General features: G+C 39.6%; 2 protein-coding genes across 19 annotated transcripts in view; one reads left to right on the forward strand and one right to left on the reverse strand.

The window, feature by feature from the left end:
* Positions 1-27,194, forward strand: part of LOC106631417 (translation initiation factor IF-2-like) — a 31,714-nt gene that overhangs the window by 2,370 nt on the left and 2,150 nt on the right. For 3 of the 13 annotated variants that reach the window (XR_008733637.1, XR_008733635.1, XR_008733633.1), the window contains exons 2-4: positions 4,728-4,784; positions 5,943-6,152; positions 17,353-17,822. Coding sequence is in view for 1 of the 13 variants with exons in the window: in XM_055719149.1 (XP_055575124.1) it covers positions 4,728-4,788 (61 nt within the window). In the remaining 12 variants the exon portion in view is untranslated. Of the gene's footprint in view, positions 1-1,477; positions 1,580-2,575; positions 2,826-4,727; positions 4,867-5,942; positions 6,153-9,390; positions 9,521-12,362; positions 12,975-17,352; positions 17,823-22,446; positions 22,603-27,194 lie in introns of those variants that run through there. The other 10 variants (XR_008733634.1, XR_008733628.1, XR_008733629.1 and 7 more) reach the window with 9 other exon arrangements.
* Positions 3,969-27,194, reverse strand: part of ITGA6 (integrin subunit alpha 6) — a 47,365-nt gene continuing 24,139 nt past the window's right edge. For 4 of the 6 annotated variants that reach the window (XM_055719143.1, XM_055719141.1, XM_055719145.1 and 1 more), the window contains exons 4-25: positions 26,816-27,071; positions 25,157-25,288; positions 22,619-22,829; positions 21,964-22,157; positions 21,738-21,826; positions 20,885-21,012; positions 19,047-19,142; positions 18,470-18,531; positions 17,023-17,180; positions 15,812-15,967; positions 14,973-15,088; positions 13,870-14,059; positions 13,702-13,785; positions 13,425-13,504; positions 13,198-13,275; positions 12,989-13,091; positions 11,709-11,882; positions 10,392-10,490; positions 9,929-10,039; positions 9,747-9,845; positions 9,284-9,409; positions 3,969-6,047 (exon numbers count right to left, since the gene is read on the reverse strand). In XM_055719143.1, coding sequence (XP_055575118.1) covers positions 5,889-6,047; positions 9,284-9,409; positions 9,747-9,845; positions 9,929-10,039; positions 10,392-10,490; positions 11,709-11,882; positions 12,989-13,091; positions 13,198-13,275; positions 13,425-13,504; positions 13,702-13,785; positions 13,870-14,059; positions 14,973-15,088; positions 15,812-15,967; positions 17,023-17,180; positions 18,470-18,531; positions 19,047-19,142; positions 20,885-21,012; positions 21,738-21,826; positions 21,964-22,157; positions 22,619-22,829; positions 25,157-25,288; positions 26,816-27,071 — 2,901 coding nt within the window. In that variant the 3' untranslated portion in view covers positions 3,969-5,888. Of the gene's footprint in view, positions 6,048-7,687; positions 7,818-9,283; positions 9,410-9,746; positions 9,846-9,928; positions 10,040-10,391; positions 10,491-11,708; positions 11,883-12,988; positions 13,092-13,197; positions 13,276-13,424; positions 13,505-13,701; positions 13,786-13,869; positions 14,060-14,972; positions 15,089-15,811; positions 15,968-17,022; positions 17,181-18,469; positions 18,532-19,046; positions 19,143-20,884; positions 21,013-21,737; positions 21,827-21,963; positions 22,158-22,618; positions 22,830-23,826; positions 23,944-25,156; positions 25,289-26,815; positions 27,072-27,194 lie in introns of all 6 variants that reach the window. The other 2 variants (XM_055719146.1, XM_055719142.1) reach the window with 2 other exon arrangements.

Consider the following 27,194-nt stretch of genomic DNA (forward strand, 5'->3'; position numbering starts at 1 on the left):
GTGCATAAAACCAGTTGTGAACCAGCACTAGTTTAAAGCACTGCCTACAAGCAGTAAGTTGGGTGTTTGTAAGTTGTTGCAATTTCTTACAATGGCTCGGGATTGGCTTCATATTTTATGCTTGTACATTACTGTCTCATTGCCTGATGTTTCAACTTACAGGCATGCCTTGAAAACTGGCCTACTGCCTAGTTATTTTTGGACAGCAGTCCTCAGCCAGATGTAGCAAAGGCTTTCAGAGGCTAGATAAGTCACAGCACTTTGTAAGCTAGAGCCCATTCTCAATAATGTAAATGGCGAGCACTTTTAGGGAAAGTCATGCAGGATGAGCAGTCACAGAAGCAACTGTGGATAAAGAATTGTGGATAATTATTTAAATGTTGTGTTCTGAGCAGAACAAACCCTCTTTGTTTACCTAAAGGCATTTTCGTGGTCTTGTTTAAACTACTGATCAGATACTGATCTACGTTAAAATATTGGAGAGTGTTTTGAATTCTCTTTCTCTCTTCCCTTCTCCCCTTCCTTTTTAAAACCTGTTTCTGTCATTGATGATCTTCTGGGGGCTTACTCTGATCTGATCCAGTGTGATGGTAGCTGGAATTCTGATGTGCCAATTTGTGTAAATTCTTACGCAAAGCAAAAAGGAGAACTGTATTATTTTTGTCACTTGGCATTTTTCTACTCATATTCCTGCTTATTGGTGTTCCTGAAATTATAACACACTGGATCCACAATTTAAACGGGACAAATCAGACTTTGAGATAATTGAAAACATAGCATTTAACCTAAGTTTTAACCTAAGCAATTACTACTTTTTTTTTCTTTTCCCCCCAATTTAAGATTTAACAAGATAATTGGAAGCATAGCATTCTTGCAGGGTGTTCCATAGAAAGACTTCTTGGTTTGTTAAGGTGATACATAATAACCCCTTACTGGAAGTCACCATTCTTGCTTGCTGCGGGTACTCATGCTTTTTTTCTTTTCCTCCCTTTCCTCCAAAATAGGTGCATCATAGATTAGGAAGAAAACCTAGGTTGCCAGGTACTGATATCTGTAGACTGTCTCTTCTTTTTTTTTAGTGGCTTATATGCTTTGCTATGATGCCTCCACAGTCATCTGGTCCATCTATCTGTGTCTCTTTTCAGCTTGTATACTTACTCAGCACAAAGGCTTTTCATTGTTCTTGGGTTTTTGTCAGCAAGTTCAGCTGCTTTTACTATGCTGGAAAATTCTCAGGGCTACATTGGTTTGATGTGGCTTTGGTCTCTTTTGCAGGAGTAGAAATAAAAAGGGCAACAAAGTTGGTAAAATGGAGGGGGTTCTGTAAGAGTTAATGAAATTGTAGTTATTTCAACATACAGATGGGTAATTAAACTTTGGAGTTTGTGTATTTTTGCCATGTACAACTTTGTGACTCAAGATCAGAAGGCAGTGGAAGACATTTAATGATTACCATGGATGGTTTTTTCTTCCATAGGAAAAATACACTTAGCTACTGAAGTTGAGCACCAACTTTTTGTGGGAACAGGAACAGCAGAGGATCACCATCATGCCACTTAACTGTTGGCCATTGTCGGAGGTGGGATGCTGATTCAGGTGGATCTGTGGTCTGGTCCAGGATGGCTGGTTTTAAGTTGTTCTTCCTCGCTAAGCTAGAATCAGTCACAGGCTGTCCTGTAAGCTGGTTGGCAATGATATGCTTCTTGGCTCTGTAATGTTAATTGTTGGTCCCCTCTGCTTCAAGAAAACAAGTAATATCCCACAAACATTTATTTTAATCAATTTAGCAGTTGTATTATTTCACATGCTTCTGGCAACATTATTTGACTCTTTTTGTCCTTTCCTTCCCTATCCTCTGAAGACACTGAGATAGATAAGAGGAAATGAAGGGCTGGCACTGTACATCAATGGCGAGCAGCAGGGGTATATATGTTGTTCTGCCATAGTTAGGTAAGCAGCAGCACAGACACCTCAGCTTGTTAAAAACTCAGTTCTCTGGTTTCTAGGCTCTTTGAGGCAGGTATGGCCCTGAAAAGGTGCTGCTTGCAAACAACCATTCTGCGGAGCTAAAAATTGAAGGACAAAAGGTGACTGTCTTCAAGTATGGAAAACACAAACTGCCAGTCCCCCACCCCCACCACAGTATCACACAGGCTGGGGATTAAGGCCAATTTCTGTGGTGGTATCTCAGAGTGAGGAGTTGCAGTGTTTTTCTCACAAGGATCACGGTTAAGACTCCAGCAAAGTTTACAAGGTTATAAAGGTGTATGGTATTACTTATGAATCCAGGGCCTGGGAAGACAAATGGAGATTTAAAGATGCCAGAGTGCTGGGATAAAAACCGAACCAACTGCTTACACAGCCAACACAGGGAAATACGCTGCCTGCATTCTTCTCGTCACACAGCGACATGCTGCCAGGCAGGCCACCCAAAGCATGTGCATGAGCCTCTGCTGGCTCAGAGCACTGGGTCCAGCTGCCTCCTGACACTCACCTACTCTGTGCTGGGAGAAGTCACTTCAGTTGTTTGTACCTAGGCAGCTTTCTGGTTCTGTGTGTGTTTATTTTGGTTAAGGCATGCTGCTGCAGTGACTGTGTTAGCATTGTAATGTGGCCGCTCTGAATGCGGACTGGCGTTTCAGTGCCACTATCATCTTCCGTGTTGATTCCTGACATATACATCAAGGCAACCTGCGCGGTCTCTTCTTCCTTCCACATATCACTTCTGCACAGGTTAGTGAAGCTATGCCGTGATGGTCCCTTATATTGAAAGTTTCTCTCCTAAGATCTCTCTCCGGTGCTGTGACAGTTAAACGTATATGCAGGTATTGCAGTTTACTAGCATTCCATTTATGTACGTTAGGTTATATAGTTTGTCTGTGTAGATTATATATATACACGCACTGCATATAGCAAATACGGTATGTTAATATGTATATGTACATATATAAAACATATACTGTTATGTATAGTACTGTACTACTGTGTATATAGTATATACAACATCTCATACTAACTAGGTGTGTATAGTAATATGAGCATATATAAAACCTAACATACTATATTGTACTATGCTTCTTCTGATCAGCTATTTTTCTCCCAGTCCCTACTTTGTCTTGTGGTGGGCAAATGTTTGTGGGTGTAGCTATGCAAGTTAGTGTAACTGTTTAATAAATGCAGGTTGAGTCCACATCTTTGACGTGCTCTGCAAGATCTAGCAGCATCTTCTGGTTCTAGCCCTACAAGCTGCTCAGCTGCAACAGCAAACACTGGTCTAAGCATGTGTCCAGTCAACCCTTACCTTCAGGCTTTGTTGTAGCAAAAGGTCTTCCCTTTCAGCAAAGGCAAGCAAAGCATCCTGTGAAGGTCAACATCTTAAAAATGGAGATAAGCCACAAGTTTTCACTGTTGGGTCGTCCCGCCCCCTGGAAATCTTTTTGCCTTTTGGTTTGGGTTTTTTTAATGGACTTGAAGCTGGACCCTGCAATAATGTAATTGACTGTCAGTATCAAACTTGCACCGCTAACTATAGATAGATATGTGAAGCCCTTGACTAATTATGGGGGCTGCATCCATCTTCCCTAGTTCCAGGCACACCTGTCTGGCAGGGGGGGCCTTTTAGAAGACTGCTTGCATTGAAGGGAGCCTGCAGTGTGAGTGAAGTGTGGAGGGAGAGGGTAGCTCTGCCCCACGGCAGGAGCTGACACTTGGTTTGCCAGAGCCTGCTCTGCCATACTCCGTGCCTGACTTACCAACACTGGAAACTGCAACAAGCAGCCAAGAGCCTGCTCAGTGAGGTGGCACATCAGCTCCTGCAGCTGCCTTACCTACCTTTGCATGGCAGAGGACACCAAGAGTTATGGCAGCATTGAGAATGAGACAATTTGTTAAAGCTTGCAACTTTCAGCTTACTCTTCTAGTGAACTTAGCTCAGTTAATTATGATAAATCACTATTACCAAACCAATGTTTAATTAAAAAAAGAATTTATTTCACACTTCTATACAAATATCCACAGGTAATTTCTAATCATGGAATGATGTAGCATTGCTAGCTGATATAAAAAAAAAAGATAAAAGTATACCAGTGACATGACTTATTTTTCAAGAACTTTCAGTTTAAAACTGTTAAGATGTTCATCTTCTTAGGCGAAGGCCAAAACCTGCTTTTAAATCCAAGGCTATTTGTCAAACTAGTCTTAGCCCCTGATTAGCCTGGCTTCTGAAGCTGCTGAACCTTTCAGCAAGTAAGACAGAATTCTAAAATCTCAAAAACTGAGTAACAGCTAAATACGTGTGTAAGTGTTCATAAAATCAGGGTCACAGCATACTAAGATTATTTAGCAGACAGATGAGTCATTAAATTAATGCACTTTCTATAATGATAACATTTTAGGTGACCACGCCTTCCAAGAAGGTATGTTCAAAGTTAGTAGTAAAAACAGTTGCCAACTGCCCTCGTAGCAGGTTTTTACCCTATGGGGGGGAAAAAGTACCAAGAGGTTTTTGCATAGTTCAAATTACTAGCAATTAATGTGCATACTTTTTGAGCAGAATTTTGTTTTACATGGAATAAACAATTGTGAACTAAGTCTTTGTTCTTAAATAGTACCAACACTTTAGAACATGGGTGAAAAAGTAAACTCTTTAAATAGTTTTATCAGATGTGTTTATCAGTAATGTAACTATTGTAACATAACATTATGGTTCTACTTTTATCAACATTCAGGTATTCAAGAGGATTCAGTAGTCTCAACATGGATCAACTCCGCTCCCCATCATTAAGGTAAGTTAGGCATTTAGAGCCTCCTTCAAGTGCTATGTAACAGTTGCAGTAGTCAATGCCTTTTGCCAAACAGTAAGTCCTTATGAACCTGGAGAGCTGTTTCCAGAGAACCTCTCACTTTCTTGCAGTGAGGTTAAAACTGTATAAAAATCCTACTTCTGTATGGTGTCCAAATCGTTAAATAGTCTGAAGTAATATACAAATTGTGTTACAAGACCTGATAATTTCTATTATATAAAGTTACAAGTACGAGGAATAAAAAGCCCACATACACATCACTGGAATAAATATTTACATTTTTAGAATGCATTGGCACCTTCAGTGACTTATTAAAATGCAGTGAAAGCCTCAGGTCTTATACTCTTAAGTTCAAAAACACAGTGGATTTGAAAGTTCAGTTAAGTCTTTGGCCTAACAGCTAGTCAAAGACAGTGATTTATAACAAAAATAAATACAAAAATGACTAAAATGTATATATACAAAAAGTACATCTAATATTCAAGCCTCTCTTAAAAAAAACACCTGTGTATATTTGCTGTGAACAAGAATCACACAGTCTGATCCTGGAAAAAAAAGTAATATTGAGCAACATGACCTATTGCACATGTAATTTAAGATGATGCTTCTCGTTAAGCCCTAACTACTGCAGCAGGCAAAGTTCATGACTAAAGTAGATTTGCAGGTCTTCAGATTTACTTGAACAAAGTGTTAAGTTAAGGCCACTGTGTGTTTATAATGGATTGAGGGAAGGATGGAGAACCTGTCTTGACCTTAGTCATGCATTCCTTGCATACCTGTGAAGAGGGTTAGGATCACTGAAAAGGTCTGCTGTAGTGGTTTTGCAGAAAAGACCCCATATCAACAGAGTATCTTATGAAGCGTGAGCTAGATTTGAAGGTGGAAAGAGGCAGTCTGGCAATTAAATAATGCAAATAAAGTCTGTTGAAGCAATTTTAACTGTGCAAACAAAAGCCGCAATACAAGTAGTAATATCTACAATCAAATGCTCAATGTCCATAGTGTTCATAGGTTTAACTCCATCGGTATTCCAGTAATGAAAACCTGGACGTTTATCTGAACTGTGTGGATGAAAAGAATTTTTCCCTAAGAATAACTTTCGTTTTCATTCCATTTTGTGAACCATTGTTTTGTCTCGAGGTCTTTGCATTTCCCATCTTTGAGCTGTCGCTCTTCTTTTCGAATTCTTACAGCATGATACCGGGGGACACTGTCTTCGTACCTAGAACGCTGGAAGAACCCGCACTGGGGCAAAGAAGAAAAAGAACAGTTTAGGTTCAGTTTGCTGCCAAAGTGCTGCTACAATTATGGGAGGCAGTAAATTCTTCCTTTGCACAGACAGATGTACAAGTAAGCAAACCGAAGACAAAAATAACATAGGCCAAAAACGTAGCCTGTGTAGCTGTAAAAATGTGAGTCAGCAGGTCTACATTAGTTGTTCCAGCAGCCAATAAAGACAAATGGCACAGTCTGACAATCTGGTGGTAATCTAATACCTTAAAAATATTCCCTCCACCAACTTTTCTAAATTTGTTTTACAAGTCTTTTAAGTCTTCTTACAAAGCTATTAATTCACATAATAAGAGAATTTAATGCTACACAGACAAGTAGGTACAGTTCAGAAAAGCTTGCTTCTCCTCAATCAGTCTTCCTGTATGGCAACGTGATTTAGCTAAGATTTCCAGGACCTTCAAGAAAAGTTACAGTAGGGCTTTGTTTTTCAAAGCACCAACTCCACTACTGTCACCTGAACTAACTACACATGCAGCGTTAGAACATGAGTCTTCCTTAGTTTGCTGTAGGATAAAAACCAGACCTAATTTGAAAGTTGTGTAATGTCCCATGACACAAGTCTCCCTACGTGAAATCTAGTACAGCTTATCTGTGCCCTGCAATTTTTTTATCGAAAGCTACTGTAAAAACTGATTTTAAATATTGAGGAATGGACTGACATTAATTTTAAAACAAAAATGGAGTTATGGCCACAGCGTTACAAAGAGGATGACTGGTAGACACTCCAGTTTACATGCTTATTATTGTGCCATCCAGCTGTCATTAGATACTGCTAGAAAAAAAAAAAAAAGAGGCTGAAATGGCAAGGTTTTGTTCATAGTATTTGGGGTGGTGGGATTTTTGTGTTTGGTTGGTCAGGGTTGGTTTTTTTAAATATAATTTTTAAAAAATTACATCAAGGCATAGACCAAATCTTTAGCCATCTCTTAGTTAAGATTTCATTAAACACTGTTTTGACATGTTTTAGTTAAGAATTCTTCCCCACTCCCTCGTCCCAAGCATCACTTATTAATAGAATGTACATGCATGTAGTAACTTGAATAAAGGTTGCTAGGAACATAAATCATCATGCATCTAGTAGCTTCAGCAGAGGAAAGTCTGTTCCTAGAAAAGTAATACCTTAGAATTGAAGGAAAACAGATGTTTCCACAGCAATTAAATTCTCATTATGAAAACCCCTTTCATTAGAAGCAACATGTACCTTTTAGCATGCACCGAAGGTTAGTAAAGCAAGTTTACCGTCCATGTAGTCTTAGCTTTAAATCTTAACTCTGCAGTGTTGATTACCATCTCTCAAGCTTAAAACCTTACTTGTACTATTAAAACATAAATCAAAAAAAAGACCAAAAACCATTGCAACAGATCAACATGTCTTCTAAAGAAATAGACAAGAAGCTTTTTAGACCAAGGTAAATGCGTCTGTGTTTGTTCTCGTGCACCAAAAGCTAAAAATCTATCGACAGAATGAGCAAGCAAGTATGATAGTTTGGAATCCAAATGTTAATAGAACATATGCAGTAAAAGCTGCTTCATTAGCCACCGCAACCATAGCATGTGCCACAGCTAAAAATTAAAAAAAAATCATCAATTACCAATTACAGCAGTAGATCAATACTATGCATCAGAAGTAAGCCTCTCTTTATCAGATGGCTGAGCATGGATCTCAGCCTTGTGATATGTGGCATCGTAATGATCTTTCTTATTTCTCTTGAAGAAACCACACTACAAGGAAGCAAGGTATTTAGTCAATTTTTCTGGACTGGAAGAAGTCAAACCTATTAAAACTGACTTAAGTCTGTGAACTGTCTTCCCATTATCCCTTCACAGGGAAAAAAAAAAAAATCACAAGAACTCAGCTGTTTCTAGATCTGAGAACTTCTTGGACTAACTCAATCTGTAAAATAATAGAGTAACCTGAGGTAAATGATACTATTTTAGAGGCGTTTTGATAAAATTTTAATAAATCTTTTAAAGAAAAGTTACTATAAAGTATGTACACAGGAATTAAAGCTGGCTGTGAAGAGCAAAAAGAAGTCTAAAAGGAATCCTGTTTGTGGAGTGGTGCACAGGATAGACAAAAACATAGGGTAGAACCAAAATTAGTACTGCTTTGACATGTACAACACACGCATTTGTCTTAAACCGATCATTTAACTGATGTTGAAGTACTGTATTTGTCCTTTGTAAGATGGCACAGTGTTTGTCATCAAAAGAAGCATTTTACACACATTTTACATGTGCGAAAAATGTATTTTCATGTGCAGTAAAACAGCAGCAGTTATATAACCTACGAGCCCACCTGAAGTATTAATTAATCAAGGAAGATCTGCAGCAGGGGCTGGGCATTTATTAGAAAATAAGTCTGAACTATCCTGTGAAAAGTCACCTGCAGCAAATAGTAGCTCCTCAGCAAAGCTAACTGCTGTCCTTTCGCCAGAAGAAAGTGCTAGATAGGATATTCTTCTTCACCTCTTCCTTCTTACTAACGTTCTGCTATCCCATAACAGCAAATACTAACTGCCTATGCCTGTAAAAACTAAGACTAAAAGGACTGCCCTGTTATACTTGGAACCATAATTAGTTGTAAAAATGCCAACAAAAGTAGTTAGAAAAATAGGTACTTGATTATTTTTTTTTTTCCCTTTTGGAAATTGCTAACCTTTTGTTATACACACATACTCCTTTAGGGTTTCTAAGATAGAAAGCCGATGCTACAGAAATTGACCAAGACACCTGGCTACATATTATTTCTGCACCTTCTGGTTATTTTACTTAATCTACTGTCAGCTTAATGGTATTCCTATTGTTATGAGAACAAAGCCCTGCTAACATTTGTAGATATTTCACGTGAAGTTTTACACCTAACTGCAGAAGCCCGTTAGCTGTACTCATCTGTATCAAATTAACTATGGTCTCCAAACACTTGTCCTGAGTTTTGCTCGGAGCTCAAGTACTTCCTTTTTAGGATGTGAAAACAGAAAAATTTCGTAACAAGTCTTCCCATATAACCATTTTCATTCCAAATGTTGCAAAACTGAGAAACAGATAAAGGTAACGTATGGCTTGGGCAAATTTGCTCTATTTTTAGTCCCAAATACAAACCAAAATAAATAATTGGCTTAATTAGTCTGCTGTCTTGTCAGTTGTAGACAAGGAAATAAAAAATAGCCAGACAAATAAAAGCTCACCTTCCATAGTAAGAACACCAACAGTGCAAGCATCAGTATTCCAGCAAAAATAGCCACCGAGATGATCCACCAAGGTACTCCTGTATAAAGTGCTACTGGTTTTGCAGGAAAGACAGTAACACGCACCTAAAGGAGAGAAGATACATGAGGATGGGAGGAGCACTTCAGAGGCATCCGTGTTTAATAGGAAGGACAATTTATACAATCTTAATCTCTTATCTAACAACATGTCTTCTCTCATCTACAGTATGTTTTTGAAGAAAAAGTTCCTACTGGTATCATTTCAATATGGCAGTGAATTTTCCCAACCCAATTGAAAGGTAAAAATAATAATTCAAAACTCAGCTAAACATTTAGCTACTGTTGTTTTAAAATGTTTTGGGTTCCCTTCCCCCCACCACCCTTTGAGATAAGCTGGAAACATCACACCCACAACATGGTTAGCATTAAACGTTCAACTTACCTGAGCAGCTTCATTTGTGAGTTTAACATTCTTAGCTGCAGCAGGAACACTAATCGAAGCCCTAACAACAACGTCCAGGTAGTTCATTTTGGAGTATTCCTGTTCCAAAATAAGATACGGACATTAGACACAGAACAGGAAAGAACTCCAACCTTCCAAAAATGGCGGGTAAGAGGACTTACTTCTAAGAAAGTACTGTTCCACAGCCTGGAACGCAGCACGATAGATGCCTTGCTGTCTAAACCCTTCAGGGGACATTTTATGTCCACACAGCGTGCATTCACATTGCAGTCCTGCAATTACAATTTTCTACATGTAAATAAAAGCACATCCTCACAAACCGTTTTTTAAAACACTGAGATTAAAAACTGGGTTATATGCGTCACATTTATGTGCAAGAACCAACATCTGTTCCTGCTGACAGCAATAGGAAAATTTTATGTAGGTAACGATACATAAATTCTTTCCTATTTCTCTCTTACCAGTAGATACTCTAAGCGGTCAAATTTTAGAAGTGTCGATACTTGAATTTAAGATGAAAACAAAGCAGAGAGATACCTTCTTGCACCCTGTCAAACTGAGAAAAGCCCTCTTACAAGTGCAGTGGGAGGTATCTGACGAGACTACTCAGTGTAATACGCTTACCAAGGTTTTGTATTTCCTTTCTGAGAATAAAGAAAATGTCTTGCCATCTGTAATCTGCCTCTCTGCAACCTCACGCTTCCTTCTTGAATTATGGGATTCCTAAAAAGAAGAAAAAAGTAAGAGTAAGAAGAGTTTTAGTAGTTTATCGTAAGTATCTCTTCATTCTTACCCCTTGCAAGCACAGATATCAGCAGTGTTTTCTTGTTCCGCGATCAGCACATGAGTGCCATCATTCTATATCCATACTTGTCTACATTCACTTCTAATGGTATATTCAGGACAATTACTAGAATTTGAGATTACCTAAAGAAAGGTCAACTGACTACGTTCTTTAATAGGTCAAGAAGGTTTTAGATTTATAAAGCTTTCAATGTTATTTCCACTGTTGTTCTATATAAAGGTTATTAATGTTACTGTGCTATAAGTAAGATTGTGCTGAGATATGTGCATGTTTTTTTAACATTTAATTACACTTGCTGAAAATTTTTCTAACTAATGCAGTGATCTAACAAGAATGGGTTTGTGTGCCTGCAGTTTTAATGGTGAAAATCATAATCTTAACATTATATGAAGGAAAAAAAAAAAGACAAGAAAGGCTTAGGGCAGGGGTCCTCAAACCTTTTAACCAGGGGGCCGGCGCGCGGACGCAGTGGCAGGCAGTCACCTGCGGCTGCTTGGTTTCCCCCCCAACCCCCGGCGGGGGGGGGTGGGGGGTTCTGTCAATACCGGGGGCCGGACTGAGGACCCTGGGGGGCCGTATCGGGCCCGTGGGCCGTACTTTGAGGACCCCTGGCTTAGGGTTTAGGAAAAAAAATTTGCTAGATAGGCACAATGAAGGGCTATGAAACTTGCTTCAGAAATTCCTTTTCTTGTATTTGTTATAAATAAGTAAATTTAAGTGCAAGCCCCTTCTCTTCAAAAAAGTACATGGAATTCACCCAGGCTGGGGAGATGTTTACTGTTGTTCATTGTCTTCTGTGTAAGAATTCGATCAGATTTCAATAATGCTGATGAAATTTGTTAAAGCAATCAGCAGCGTCATCCTGTAAGAGCATATGACAGCAGTGCCCACTGCAAAAAGAGTCACCATGATACAGCACCTCCATTTCAGCATATTACCTTCCTTAACTGTTACTAAGTCTCCTGATAAGTTTAACACTTGACACATTGCTCATGTATTGAGCTTATGAGCTGCTTAAGACAAAAAATCAAAAAAAACCCAAAACCCAACTGGAGGCAAGCTCTTCCACCCTGCTATCCCATGCTGCAGTGCCTTCATGTTGTACTAATTCATAAACAGAAGAGAGGGTAACGTACCGCAACACGCAAACTATTGATTTCCTTCTCGGGTTGACAGGAGACTTTTTCCAAGCCTTTGGAATCTATTTTCATCAAATAGAGCAGCCATTTGCCATTACTAATTTCTTTTGGCCACTGGATGTCCAGGGAAGCAGTACCAAATGTTTTCAGTGGTCTGCCCAAGTTAGTTACCTGTTAAAACAAACATTCTTTAAACTCTGAAATACTTTTTAAAGATAATCTCTTCTTGATTGAAACGGTTACTGACTTGGGCAAGTTTTAAGCCCACACTGGTAACAGGCAGATGAAAGACAGCTGACGGAGTATAAAGCAAAGCATATACTGGAACTAGCACACTTGGGTAGCAAGTAAGTAGAGTTTAAACATGCAAGTATTAAAATTGTCTAACGTGAACTTTCTAAGCTGTTGATTTTTAGAAATGTATCTTAATGTGAAACAACAACTCCAATTTAGAGTTAACAAATAATTCTGTTACAGAGGCAAATTGCAAGTTTATGAGGAACTCTGCACAGAAAGATAACCAGCTCTTGCTCTTCTAAAGCGCGGGAGTTATTTCCCAACCTATTTTTTTGCTTTCTTAGCATTACCATTTATGACAGCAAGTTCTAAAACAGATGTTCTATCTGCGTCTACTTTAATACACGCATGCAGGTAACAGAAGGAAGTGAAGGACTGAAAGAGATGGACATGAATCCTGACAAACTACAATGTACAAAGACAGCAGGGCTTGCGTGAGTGATGCAGAAAAAGCAACTCTCTTGCTGATAAACAGTTTTTGCAGAACCAAAACCGTCTCTCTCAGCCTTCTTGATTTATTTGTGAGGCGGAAGACCAAAAGAGTGCAACAGACCTACACATTCACAGTGGCTCCTGCAGTGTCATCTTGTACCTGCTCAGTCCTGCATGCAGTAAGCACGTACACTCCCTGCCTGTGTGCATCAGCTCACACCAGGACATGCCACAGACAGGCTTCTGGGTTGAAGTTTTGTTCCCTGCCTGCACGGGGGTTTGTGCTGCATGGCTGAGTGCACGAACTGCTCTGGAAAAATGCGTACAGCCAGCCTCAGGACACTTCCTCAACACAGGACTGGAAAACATCAAGGCCTAAAGAAGCTCTGTTCTGCAGTTAGACTACATATTCTGATCAGGAAGTCAGGATTTGGGGACAAGAAAAGCCAATTTCAAATCCAGCAACTTTTCCAAGTATTTGTATGCCTAAAGAGAGAAGCTGTTCATTTGATTAAAAGCAGCTGTTGACATTAATCTAGACTACTCACTCTGAATTCATACTCTATGAGGTTTCCAATATTATCTTCAGATTTCATAGCACTCTCACCAACGATGTCACCTCCAAAATATACCTGAGAAGGCTTAGCCACTCTTTTCCGTTGGGGGTGGGGAAGGAGAAAAATCAGATTTTAATGAAATCTGCAGTAAAACTGTCATCCCCAGCCCCCCCCCCGTTTGTTACGCTATCAACACTTACCCAGCAAGTGATAAAAGCAATTCAAGAACCACTTTAGCACTAGCTGTAATTGGAGTTGAATTAACTTGAGTGCTTGTTCTACAAGGAAAAGGAAACAATGCTGTTTATTTTACAAATTCAGCAGTTTCCACTTTACCGTGAAATTGCTTTTGCGAACCAAACATGGTAATTCAAAATGTGTACAACTGTATATAAAAACGTAGCGTGCACACACAAAGAAAACTTACGTTTCCAACTTCAAATTAATGTCCAAGTCTGTTGTATCAACATTAACTTTACTGGTACTTAAGATCAGATAAAAGGTTACCTGGACAAGAAAGAATATCCATGAAATATGTAAAAATTTTATAAAATATATTAATACATGCAATACTGTAAGAAATACACCATCAAGCTCTAGAGTTAAAAGGACATATCCAAATCAAATTTCCAGGTATGACACACAGAAACTTTGGACACATGCAATCAGGATTGTATAGCTTGAGTAAAACAGGCGCAACTTACATTGGAATTTCTTTTGAAAGGATTTCCAAGTTCACACTCTGCTTGAGAACCATTCTGGTTAGCACCACATGTTAGCTGTTTCTCCTGATTAAACAGAATACATTTAGAAGTAAAAATATGCTGAAAATATTTTAAAAATTGAACCTCTTTTCTCTTAAAAATACTTACAGGATAACCTCTCATCTCCCTGAATGCAGAATATGTCAGACTGTCTGGAAAAGTTGCAATTAGTTTAGCTTCATACGCATCTTCACCATCTTTTTGTGGATTCTTTGCATCAGATGGACTGTTTGTCACCGTTATTTCCAGGGCGATATCCTTCTGATCTTTCAGCACGAGCACTGGCATGCCGTTTTCACTGCAGAAATGGAGTATACAAGGTTGCGTGCATTAGGAAAACAAACACGTATGAAAGTTTGCTTCTCACTATGGTTTATCCAAATACAATTCCCTCTATGAGGGAAGAGCTACTGTAAGACCACAAACACATGAATGGTCATAGGGTTTTTTTCCCAGACCAGTATTTTGTCTCTGAAAGTGACCCGAAGTTGACAGGATGGAACAAACTGGTACACTCCTCGAGTAATCAAGAGTTCATAGTGTTTCTGAAAGGCCACTTGCATCTGACTTATGTTTAATAGCATGAATTTTCTCTGAATAAATCTACTGATCTACTTTTTCTTGTAAGGTATACGTGGTTTTGGCTTCCGAGTCAGGTTGTGGCACTCACTGCTAAAGGTGACCGTCAACAGTCAGTCACCTCACTTCCTTTTGTTTGTTTTACACCTCTTTTCTCATTTCACTAGCCATCCGGGGGGAGGGATGCAGCAGGGTGTTAGGTGTGCATTATGATGAATTGATTTCTCTGTTCCCTTCTCTGTAACTGCTTGTCTCAGGCTACCAGACTATAAGTATATCATGTTGTCATACAATCGAATTTCATCTCGAAAATAGTTAACAGTATTGCAGACAGACTACTTGCAAGGCTGGTTTAGAATCTTATTTTTCCAGCGGTTAGAAACCTTTTTTCTAACTTTTAGCCCACAGCTGCACAGTTGTGCCAACTTTGTATCCCTTTGACTCTTAGCCACCAAGCTCATCCCCATTCCCCCACCCTCCTCACCCTGACAGACCAGCACTACTACTACACAGGGCTGTGTTTGCCAGACTAACGGAACAAAGCTGCTCTACCTCCCAAAATCCTCTCCTAAAAGTTCTTTTAGGCACTTGTTCATAACTGGAATTTTAGCAATGCATTAATCAAGGCTTACATCGGTAAATAAGTAAACCTGTCTTCGTTTCCTTCTCTAGCGCAAAACCGGTACTGAAGTTTCAGATTGCTGTGACATTCATTGTCTTCTCCACATCCTTCTTTTAAGAACTCCACCTAAATAAAACCAAAGGACTTTTACTGCATGCCACATGATACTAGCTTAGAACAAGATTTCTGATGTGCACTGCATAAAGCATCTACAGGGAACCGGGAGATGCTTTCCTGGGTAGAGTAAGATTTTAACCTGACTCTACTTCTTGACTGTCAATAGAGTTTTCCTTTGTAAGACACAGCCCTTGAAGCTGGTAATTTAGAACTTTAAATGTGACTCAAGGGCAAAGTTAGATAATTCTAAGTGAGAGGTACACTTCTAATGAGGAAAAACATCCTTAAGGCTGATTCTTCAATGAGCATTGAGGAAATGAGATCTTTTACCTGAGATATTCCTTCTCTTTTACTTCACTGCTGCAGAGCTCTAACACTGTTACGCAGCATCCTAAGCATGGAAGAATTAGACTGTGCATTATTTTGTCATGTGGGGCAAGTGTTCACAGCAGGAGATGATGGCCAAAGTCCATTCCCTCCTAAACTTGTTGGGCAGAGGAAAAAAAAACTAGCAGCTATACCATCTTCACTTTTGTTGCAAAAGAAACAGGATCTAGTTCCTAAAATTTTGTAACAAGTTCCTAAACAAAATACAAAATCTAAGCCAGTAGTTACAAGTCCAGCGCCACCCCAGGTATTTCCTTCGGTCATAATTTAGCTTTCTACAGTCTTTAAAATTCAGTGATGTAACAACGTGCAGATTTATGGGAAAATGTGATATCAAAGGCTTACTTTTGTGGTCTTTGTTTCAGATTCATTTGAATTTAGAATTGGTATAAGATCCGGAAGGGCTCTCTCTTTTCGTGTGGAAGGTGAGCTAGACTCCAGGCCAGCAACTTTAACACTGACTGATACTGGAATAGGGCGTAGCTTATCTTTAATTTTTTCCTGTTAAAATATTTTAAATGACACAGTTAGTGTACAGTCCAGAGAAGAAAAACAGCACAAAGACTAGCTTTTGATACAGATTTTAGAACAAGCAATAAAGCAAAAAGTCTTTTTTGCTACATTTTGCAGTATTAAAACCATTCACTATATAGAAATGCAGCATTTTCTAGAAACATGCAAGAACACAAGGAGCCCAGCCCTACTGGTGTTTTGGGGTTTTTTTAAATGGCTTCCCAACCTCATGATTTCCGTCACCCTCAAGAATTCCTAGGAGCAACAGATAGTAACTCGGGCAAGTGAAATTCACACTACAACAATAAAATCACACACTGCAACAGGCTGCCCAGAGAAGTTGTGGATGCCCCATCCCTGAAAGTGTTCAAGGCCAGGCTGGATGGGGCTTTGAGCAACCTATCTCATGAAAGGTGTCCCTGCCCACAGCAGCGGCTGGAATGAGACGATCTTTAAGATCCCTTCCAACCCAAACAATTCTATGATCCTATTGCATAATTTCAAGCTCTTTAATTGGCTGTGGTCAAAAGCAAGCGTGGAGGCTGGCTCGCTCATCAGTGCAGAGCCACAGATAGAGAATTTGTTCAGCAGCTGCTGGAATGCCACTCTGAAGGGCCAGTGCAGCACATAGCAAGCTTTCTTGCCCTGCCCATTTATCCCCTCTGAAACCCATGGATTAAAATTCTTTTCCTAGCCAGTCACACTGTTAAATTCTGTAAGTTACTTCTGTTGGAAACGGCTCTCCATTTTTGGCATTTATTCCATCTCTGTTGTTCTAAATTAGTTCAGCTCTATTGACCTCCAGAGCATGCTGCAGTGGCTACAGCTTTTATTCACACTTTGTGAGAAAGGCAACAGGAAGCAGCATGTGTGCAGGGAGTAGTAAGGTGCTACTTAACTACAGCTGTTTTCTAGTTTTGAAGCTTTTATTTCATGTGACTTTTGAGTTACATACAAAGGTACCATGAGGCTGAAAAAAAAAAAGAGCATGGTTTTGGTTTAAGTATATCTAAATGGAATAAAAATAAAATACGCTGCCTTACCTGCAGTACAAGCTTGGTTGTCACACACTCTTTTGAGTTCTGCCCCCTTAGGGTTGTACTTGCAGTAAACTGATCGGAGAGGTGGTCCTTAAACCGTACCCTGGACGGCAGGCCTAACTGCCTCCTCTCGTTTTCTGCTTCAAATGTATAGTTGATCTCTATATGAAGAAATAAAGTAGGTCAGTATACAAAACAACCCTCACCTTATCAAAAAGAACTTTTAATCCCCCCCCCAGGTATTATCTTACAACGTTATTCTAGGACTGTTTCAGCCAGTGCTGGGCTTCACAAGCTGTTTTCATTATTTACAAAACCTTCTCCACCTGTCAGTTTTGTCCCTCTCCAGGTGAGGGTACCCTGTGCGTGTGTCTGAAGGGAACTTTGAGCCAAATGCTTTCACCCCAGGAGAACCCACCCCTGGAGCTGGAATGGCTGCTGCGGAGCCAGCAGAGGGCAGAGACACGGACCTCGGTACCCATGCCTGGTTTGTCCCAAAGGGCACCTACGCAGCCAGCAGGGTTTTGAGGTCAAGGTGCGCTGTTAATTTTAATACTGAAAGCAGAAGTGTGACTAGAGCTTTCTAGTTGTATGCCGAGGCATGTTTTGATAGATCTGAGCTCTGTGCCTCTTCTCATCATCTCTGTATTCAGTGCAATGTTGCAAGGATGGGAACAGCACCAAGCGTGCCAGGGCTCAGGAGCACGCAGACAGGCACAGCTGAGCTGCCTGCCAAGAGCTGGAAGCACTGGACCTGTTGAAGGACCAGGACCTTATTCAGGCACATCCTATGGATTTTAAAAGTAAGTGAGAACATCAAGACCGGAGGAGAAGGAGGTTTGGGCTTAAAATTCTTCTCATTTCATCTCAAAATCTTACAGTTTTCTAATGTGTAGTAACAGCAACATTGTAACTAGAAAAACAGGAGACATGAGAAACGAACACTTTACATTTGTAACTATATTTATGGCACAGTCTTCCAGGCTTCTGTTAATAAAAAGATTTTTTTTATTTCAGTTACTGATTTCTACAAAACCATTTTCATGAATACAGAATGCTGTTTTCTAGGGTAAGACTCTAGTAAGAAATAATGTTTACTAATGATACTTAAAATGGGCTTTTAGAACTGTTTTCTTCAGCTGCAGTAACCTAGAGAGGCAAAATGGTTTTGGTCTGTGTGGCAGCTGTTCGCTGGCAGTTGTATTACCTGTAAAACTTCAGCCTGTCCCCCACAGAGCTTCCTAACACACCAGAATGACTCTAAATATACATTACTCTAAATACAGATAGCGTGATAGCTGACTGACCTTAGTAGTGAGTCACAGTTTAAACTTGACAGCCACAGTCCCAGACAAGCCACTATAATTTCAGTTCTATTCTTCCATGAGGAAGAAAACAAAAAACAAACCATGTGATAAACAGATGAAAAATATTTCTCTTCAAAACTTACTTATTCTTGGATTCAAATCACTGGGGTTTGCAGTATATTGAAAACATGCTTTCACATCCATCCTGTAAAAATCGTCAAGAAATTAGTATCCACTTCAATACAGCATGGTCTGACAGACTGAAAAGTTTTAATAGTCCACCGTCTGATACTGTCAGTCTTACGACTGTGGTTTTCATGCTAGAACAGTAATTTGCTGCTTACTAAACTGAATTACAAAGCAAGAAAAAATGGTTGATAAGCTATAAGAAAAAAGTATTTTCTGGCATTTGCTCTTGCATCTACTCATGAGAAAGCTGTTCAAGTTAAGATACTTTTAAGTGTTAAAAGTACTAAAGTTTGTCACTTAAGTGGCAAAGTGACATTCATTTTCAAAAATGGACATTATGAACAGAATATATTCCACACCTTGTCTTTCGCACAGTAGTCATAGCAAATTGAGGAAGTCAGTATGATCACATGCAGATACATTTGCTTAACCTGCAAGACTGTCATATCCCTGTCACTTTAACATCATCACTAACTGAAATACACCGAGGATTCTGATATTGTTTTGTTGGTTTGGGTTTTTTTAATTTACCATATTTCACTAGGGTCCTCAGGGTTCTTTTTCTTTAGATCAATTCTGTCAGGCTGTACTGTAATGCTTCTTCTAATGCTTATCACAGGCCGAGATCTTCATTTGAGGAAAAAACGGGGAATGAAAAGAAGGGGTGAAAGAAGAAGGAAAAGTTTCTGTTAAGGTTAATGAAATAATTCATGTGAATCCCAGATGCCCTCCATGCCTGCGCTGATTTGCAGCAAAGACACCCCAAGAAACATAGTTTAGCTTTTATAATGGTTAGAAACAAAATTAAACTACTTATAGCTAAGCAAAGAAAGTCACAAAACACAATTGTATTAAATGCCTGACAGGGAAGCAGGGTATGTTAATGTCATGTTGCGGCTGTCATTTTATACACATTAAAAAAACAGAAAATTCAAAGTCATGGTTCCCACCACAATGGTAATTCGGCCCCTGTGAACAACTGTAGTACTAAAGTTCATTCAGATTAATGTTTGCAACAACTTTAATGTGGAGCCTGGGTTGCTGTGGGCAATGTTTTCATTTCCTGACTCCTCTGTAAGTAGGGCTGTATCCACAATGCAGCCCCACAGCTTCTCCCTTCTCTTCCCTCTTGGAAAGGACAAGAAACCACAGTTCACACCAACAAATGAATGAGCTGATCCCACCCTCATCAAAGCATCTAAGGCTTGTTTAAAGCGGCCAGTTAAGCCACCTCCTCCTTTTCTAGCAAATTTCTTTTAACTGGGCCCACCCACCCTTTTCACTGTTTGGCACCGTCACGCCACCATAAAGGTTTTTGTTCTCACCTCTGTAGAAGTTTTTGTACTGCCCTTATCAAGAAATTATTAAAGCTCCTTTTGAGTAAGCAGAACACTTAAACTAACCGACTTTCCTTCCACCTACTCTGTTCTCTTCCACAAGCAATGTGAGTTGTTTTTGTTGTTGGGTGTTGTCTCAGAGTTATCTAAGAACGGTTCAGTTATGTACACAGATAGAATACACCCTTGGAGATGGGATCATCAAAGAAATTGGAGGAAAGGTCGTTCTGCTTGAAAGGCAGTTGTTTGCATCCCCAGAGTTGAGATAAGCAGTTTGGAGTTTCTGCCTCTCCTCCTTTGGGACTGACAGCAACCACCGAAGACCTGAACTTGATGCAGCACTCACAGCTCTGAGGAGGAGACAGTCCTCTTCCTGCTCGTTACTAGTGATTCAGCTTAACAGTACATTAAACTGGAAACAAAGCAGAGGTCTGCAAAAGGCTGTGACCTCATCTCCAGTTAAGGCATGTGCTACAGAAATCCAAAAGGACCCTATCTGCAGGGCTTCCTCAGAACTGTTTCTTGGACCCCACTGCAACCTCAGCAAGACTGTATGCCTCACTGCTTTTGGATCCTCAGCTACAAAAAGAGGGGTTTGGTTTGGTTTTATTCTATTTTCAGTAGAGCAGAATTAGATTTATGTAACAGCAGGGGACAAAAAGCTCTAACAAATGTATCAGTTAACTTCTTCCTTAAGGCAAAAGAATTACTTATCACCCTTAATCCCATCCAAAGACATGGGCATCCAAGTACCCGACCACAGGACAAAGCTGGGGTACAGATGCACTGCACACATCAGCGCTCCACAGTGACTGTCCACATTCACCCCCTCACCCTGCACTGCCTGTAAGGCAGCTTCTCAATAAGAGGAGGGGGATAAAGTAACAAAGTAATTTATGGAACCTCCAACTTCTAGAAGGAAAAATACACCCAGGCCAAGCACCTTTTTGCTCCTTCTAAGCAGTTTGGTTTTAAAAACTAAAACTAAAACCAAAACTTTGGTGTAATTAGTTATAGTTCTGTATATAATACCTGAACACAGATACAGAATCTGAAAGGGAACCAACAGCAATATCAGGGTAGGAATTTTTATCCAGGTCCATGTTTCCAGCAATAGAGTAACCAAAGAATCTGGTGCCTGTTTTTTCACCATCGAGAATCTAAAGAGCAAACAGATTGAGGGAATTCAGACATTTAAAAGCTATAAAAATGAAGTAAGTGAACATCGTTGTCTTATTGCCAGAAAAAAAACCAAAAGAGAGACCTCTGTGTTCAGGTAAATGACACCGAAGTGCCAAGATGATTTGCTTTTCTTCCAAGAAGTTACTTTGCGATAGCAACGAGTACCAGAAACGACTGTTTTGCATAGAAATGTTGCCTAGCTTATCTTTACTCATAGTATTTGTGCAGTATAGGCACCTGAAACTGAAAAAGCATTCTAGAAAGTATTCTAGGAAGTGTAATCAAGTTCCATTCTCACCTTGCCAACTGAACACAGTGGTCCTCAAGAAAAAAAGAAAAAGGCATAAACATTTCTTATTAAAAAAGAAAGTGAAGTAGTAGTTGTGAAAAGAGAAAATAAAGAAGCTAATTATTTTCCAGTCCTCAAATGTCTTTCAAAAAAACAAACCTTACTTATCTACATGCCTTTTTCCTTCTCTACATATTACTGGTGCCAAAGGACTGCCCCAGAAAGAAAAATGTGTATTAAAATGAAGAATTCCTAATTTTTCTGGTCAACAGTGCAATCTTGGAAGGGTCCTGTGCCTTTTCTGCATACCCACCACCCCACTTCATAGTAATGGCAAGGGAGAAGATGGATAGCTCAGTCATTCCTTTAATTTTGTGAAAGACTGATGATATGTAGTAAAGGTTATTTTGTTACCTGTGCTGGTTTTGTATTTATTCCATTCTTGGATCCGTGATAAATGTACACTTTGCCAAAACCATCATACGGAGCACCCACTGCAATATCTGTTGAAAATAAGTTGCAATATTTCAAATCATTCTTAATCTCTCTGCAGCTTGCAATGAAAATAAGGGTAGGGTGTTCCAAGTCTGGCATTAGCAAAAAGTCACACACATTTTTATTGTAATAATTTTTCACTCACCGGGATATCCATCCTGATTAATGTCCCCAACATTTTCAACTGCAAGACCAAACATGGAGTCAGTGGTTCCATTTAAGCGGATAGGTTTCACTCCTTCCCATCTGCCTTGCTGGTTAATGTACACGTACACAGCGCCGCCAATATCTCCGCTTCTGTCAAAATACTGCGGAGCTCCGACAACAATGTCCTGCCATCTTAAAAGGGAAAAAACCCACAGTGCTTTTACAGAAGAATGGTGGAAAATAACTGCTCAGATTGTGGTCTCGAGGTCAGATAGCCAAGAAGCTGCTGGACAAAGACTAAAAAGTACATTAAACTGGTTAGGCAACAACAGCTCTGCTGATAGCACAAGGCGATTATCAGAGGTTGCCCTTTGAAACATGCAAGGATCTTCTAGGGCCGCCTTTGCGTATGAGATTTGTTTCCTCTTTCTTTGTTTACACTATTTGTTTAAATTTAAATAAAACTCTTTTCTATAATTAGAAACACAGACTATGTCCTGACTGGTTCTCTGCAATGCTCGTCATTCCCTCCAGCAAAACAAGGAAGATGGGATTTGGCATTCCTTGTATTGCTACTGTGGGAAACCAAAGCAGAAATAAACCAGATCGCCATCCTTCATTATAAAGGCAGCACGAGTTAACCAAGGCCATACCCATCATTGTTGAGATCCACAACAGCAACATCATAGCCAAAAGAAGAGGCCAGCCCTTCTCCTTCAAACATGTGCTCAAGGGAAAGTGCTCTCTGATTCTTCTCTTTTTTCAGTAAAACAACTGCTCCGCTGTGGTTGGCTCTTGGGGCACCAGACACAAAAGTCATCTCATCTTGGGAGACAATTCCTTTACCAGAGTCCAAAGAGAAACCTTTAACAGAGAAAGAAAGAAAAAAAAAATAAAAAAACCCAAACTAACAGCTTGTATTGTTAATAGGAAAAATAAATTCCCCTAACTATATTAAAGTGGTATATCGAATGGAAGCTTTGTCTAAAACTGACTGTGATATACTGGGAATTCTCCATTTCTGTTTGGACCGGTGGATGCACTTTTACAAGCTGACCCTCCTCCATACATTACATTTAAGTATTTCCCCCACAAAATCTGTTATTTCATTACTCACTCAGGTCTACTTTTCACAAAGACTACATACAAGACCATTTTTAAACACAGCAGTTTAGAAATGACTACATCTTACCACTTGAATATAGCTCGAGTATTTCACCTCTGACAAAATTATTGTAAAACTTCCTCAGTACAAGTTGGTATCACTCTATTGCAAACATGCAAAATGCACCGCGCACGCACAGTATTTTACATGGTGATGTAGACAGTATTTGAGAATCACCTTACACAGTAATGGTGAAATTGGCATTTTGATTTAATGCAGCCCTAAAGGACACGTTCAAATCAATTTAGTCTTATGCATTCTTTATGAAACCAACACATCTTAAAATAGATGAAAAACTGAGTTGAAAGAATATATTGCATATACCAACATATCCAATAAAGGTCAAAGTAGAAACTTACACACATTGCACGGAAGACAGACACTAGCCAGCAGACAGAAATCTCCCTTCTGAAACACTTCACCACTACTATGAAAATTCTCAATTACAGCAATTCACCATGAGGCGGTTTCAGAAAAATTCAGGGAGTCCCATCCGGGGGATGGATGAGAGGGTTTGCAGTAATGCATGGCAAATCAGCCGTGTTATTTTTCAAGCTCCTCTTCATCCAAACCCCTGTTTTTACATGCTTTTACTTGTGGTGTATTTGAGATGAGGGGGGATGGAGGGGAGAGGATCATGTCAAAGGTCTGGAGATTATGTCTGACCAGATGCTGCCACCTCCGGTGGTCACAAACCTAAGTAGCTATTCATCATTACATCCACCGGTCTGTCCACCTGTATGCCGGGAGGCAATGTTTTGTATACAAACTGATCTGGATGAGTATCAGATACAGCTGTCAAAAATAGAAGACCTGTAAACACGAGTGAAAGATTGAAGAGAAAAAAACAGCAGTTAAGCAAAGCAGCTATAACCATGTTTATTTACTGTCTAAACAGAGGGAACAGCGATGCCAGGGAACAGCAGGCATGCCTGGAAGTGGTTTTGATTGTGACAAATCAAGGGCAGCACTTACGTTCAGGAGATAAATGCATTTGTCATGAAACTGCAAAAAGTCAGTATTGCTGTGTTCGCAGGAAAAGACACCTCCGCAGCACTCCTCACCTTGCCAATTCTTACTTCACCAGAAGAGGCTATCAGCTTGTCTTTCTAACATAAGCTCTTAGGGGTTTTTTTGGGTTTGGTTTCTTGTGATGCTTTGGTTTTTGTTTTGGGTTTTTTACACCCAGTAAATACTATTTCCTCTAACAGATAGCTCTAAAGTTGGCTCTTTTCTTGACTTGCTTTTACCTTTTATATTAGCAATACCCTTCCCATCTGTTCAGCTTTCCACCACCCACACAGAAATACCAGTTTCAAGTTACCAGAACTGTATTTGTGCACGTGCCAAAAGCAGTGGATCAGTACACCACAGAAATCTGCATAGAACAGAAAGGTTCTTTACACTTTAGACTTGAGGCCTTTCCAAAAGTGCAGCGTAGCCTTTTCTCTGCACCAACGTGTCTCACTGTTGTACAGTAACATCCACCGGCCTAAGGACATGGCTTTGCTTTGGTGTGCACACAAAGTGCAGGAGAGTCGCCTCCTGCAACACACACACACACTTAAAATAAAAGCACTACTCATACTATGCTGTTTTAAAGGCCTGTAAAAAGGCCAGGAAGTTTTTAAAAAAACTAGTAGAATAAACAAACTGCACTCACCTACCAGGAGAGAGAAACTGCAGTCTTAGCAGTTACATCCAGAAACTCAAATTTTGATAAAACTTTCCAATACCACATGGTAGTACTTAACCATCAGAGCGATTAAAATCACCCCGAGAATCTCTAGGTCCTCATCACAGCTCTTAAACCTCTCATTACATTAGCAGCTCTTCTAGCTACCTCAGCAGACTATCATCCTGGCCCATAAACACAGAGGGAGATGGGAATTAACCAAAATGTTTAACACGTTACAGAGTCCACAAATGAAGGATTTTCTCCTCCCATTTCATACCATTGCACCAGGGCTGGGATCACAAACGTTTAGGAAGCCTAAAGAAATTTACCATATGTACTTAATCCTACCTAAGTAACTGTTAGCTGGAACAGGAACTAGATTCTTATCTTGGCGGCTCTCATCACCAACTTCGTAAGGCCCATCATCAAAGATACCCAGATCATAAAATGTCTGGTTCTTTTGCTCTGCACGAACCACCCCTGAAGAAATGAAATGATAAAATAAAAGCAAATGAATGGTAAGGGAGAAAAATAACAGATAAATGGTTCCAAACTAACATTTAACTACAATGAATGAGATAGTGACTGCTGTTTAAATGGGACAAACACAGAACAGTGCACTGGGTGAAAGGGTTTTCCAAAGGCGATGAATTTCTGTGTGCCAGAATCTCACACTGCTCTACAGAGAGGTCATGCAGTGATCTGAAAAACACGGGATACTAAGAAAATTCTCAACAAAAACATGGGACTGGCTTAGTCAGGAACCGCCCTCATCCCACAGTTTGTAAGTTCATAAAGCCTCTCTTAAAAGGAAGGTAAGTACATAGGAATACACACACACACACACACACAAATTACTGTTCAGCTATGACAAACACCAGTGATATATTTCAAAAACATTATTTAAGGGGAAAAGAGTTCTTGTTCAATAAAACATGTGCTTCCCTTTTATAACAGGTGTACTTAACATGTTGGCGAGCACAAACGTGTTTTCCCATGATACAAAAGAGTACTCTTATGATTGATACACTGTCATAGCACTTCTCTGCAATTGAAGTAAAGCAGCATCTGAACTCAATATGCTGTTTCAACCTGGTTAGATTTTGTTGACAGATACGTGCAAGATTAAGTTTCCAGTAAAGTACACCTTGTGCCAGAGCTTAAAGATTTTGCATGGTTCATATAGCAGGCACAGGTGTACAAGGGGGAAAAAAACCCATAATAATTTGAGATCAGATGTTCTAAAGGGGGAAGTACTTGCAGCTGTTGGTGTAACGAAGTGCAACAGGAAAAAAACACTTTAAGAAAAAGAGACAGAGCTGGCTGTTCAGATGCTTCTCAATATAAACTAACAGAGAAAATCTATGGGGGTTTTTCCCCTTAAATTTCAGAGTATCTCCTAGATGATACAGAGTGCTTAGCTCTTAGGCAGAGAGATGATCCATGAAATTTTACATGGATATCCATGGATTTAGATACAAATACATGTTGTATTGCTCTGTTACCTTCCTGCAATCCTCCAGTATTTAATTTGGGAAGAACTACTTTCCATAGACTTCAAAAGTGGAGAATACTGCAGGATAAACAAAGATCTCAGTGTAGCTATCTAATATTTGCTCAAATGCAGGAAAAAAGATGGGACAAATAACTTCAAATTTATTTAGTATTTTGTTCCAGTATGGAAGGCTCAAAACAAGCACTCAATCCCACCGTAAGATTAAGACTAGTAAGGGAAAATTTTGCTGTACATATGTGCAATGTTCCATTATCCATTCATAAGTACTCCCTCAAAAACAGTTAAAGGAACTTCAGTAAATACTTTTGGTATAGCAGCATAGCATTTTGTGAAAACAAAGTAAAAATCATTATATCCTATCATCCCCCCGCCTCAAAAAAAAAAAAAAAAACAAACCAAACAACACCCAAAAAAAACCCCATAGGATGCAACCCTTGTGAGCAACCTCAGAGGAAATGGGAAGGGTAGGCAGGAAGGAAGCCAGGTCGTACCTTTCCAATTGTAAGTGCCTGGGGCACCAAACACGATATAATGATAGTCTCTAGTAAAAGTAGCAGCAACACCTTGCTGACAGGAACCAAACTTCTCATGGCCTCTCAAACGGCCATCACAAAAACTCCACACTCCGTTATCCATATCATCCTTAATAGTAAGATCCTGGCTCAGCACATAGCACCTTCCAATGATATCCCGGGTTTCCTGCACTGTGTTTACATACTGCCTTTTCTCATAGCGATGTGCGCATGTCTGCAAGATAGAAGAAATAGTAAGTGATGCTTTCTGTATGTTTGTATGTGAGTCATCGAGGAAGGCTGGTCCATTAGCAATACTTCATGCTAGCTGCGCTGTAAGTCGCCTTGTAGACACATC

The sequence above is a fragment of the Falco cherrug genome, chromosome 8 (assembly GCF_023634085.1).
Source record: "Falco cherrug isolate bFalChe1 chromosome 8, bFalChe1.pri, whole genome shotgun sequence".
NCBI classification, from domain to species: domain Eukaryota; kingdom Metazoa; phylum Chordata; class Aves; order Falconiformes; family Falconidae; genus Falco; species Falco cherrug.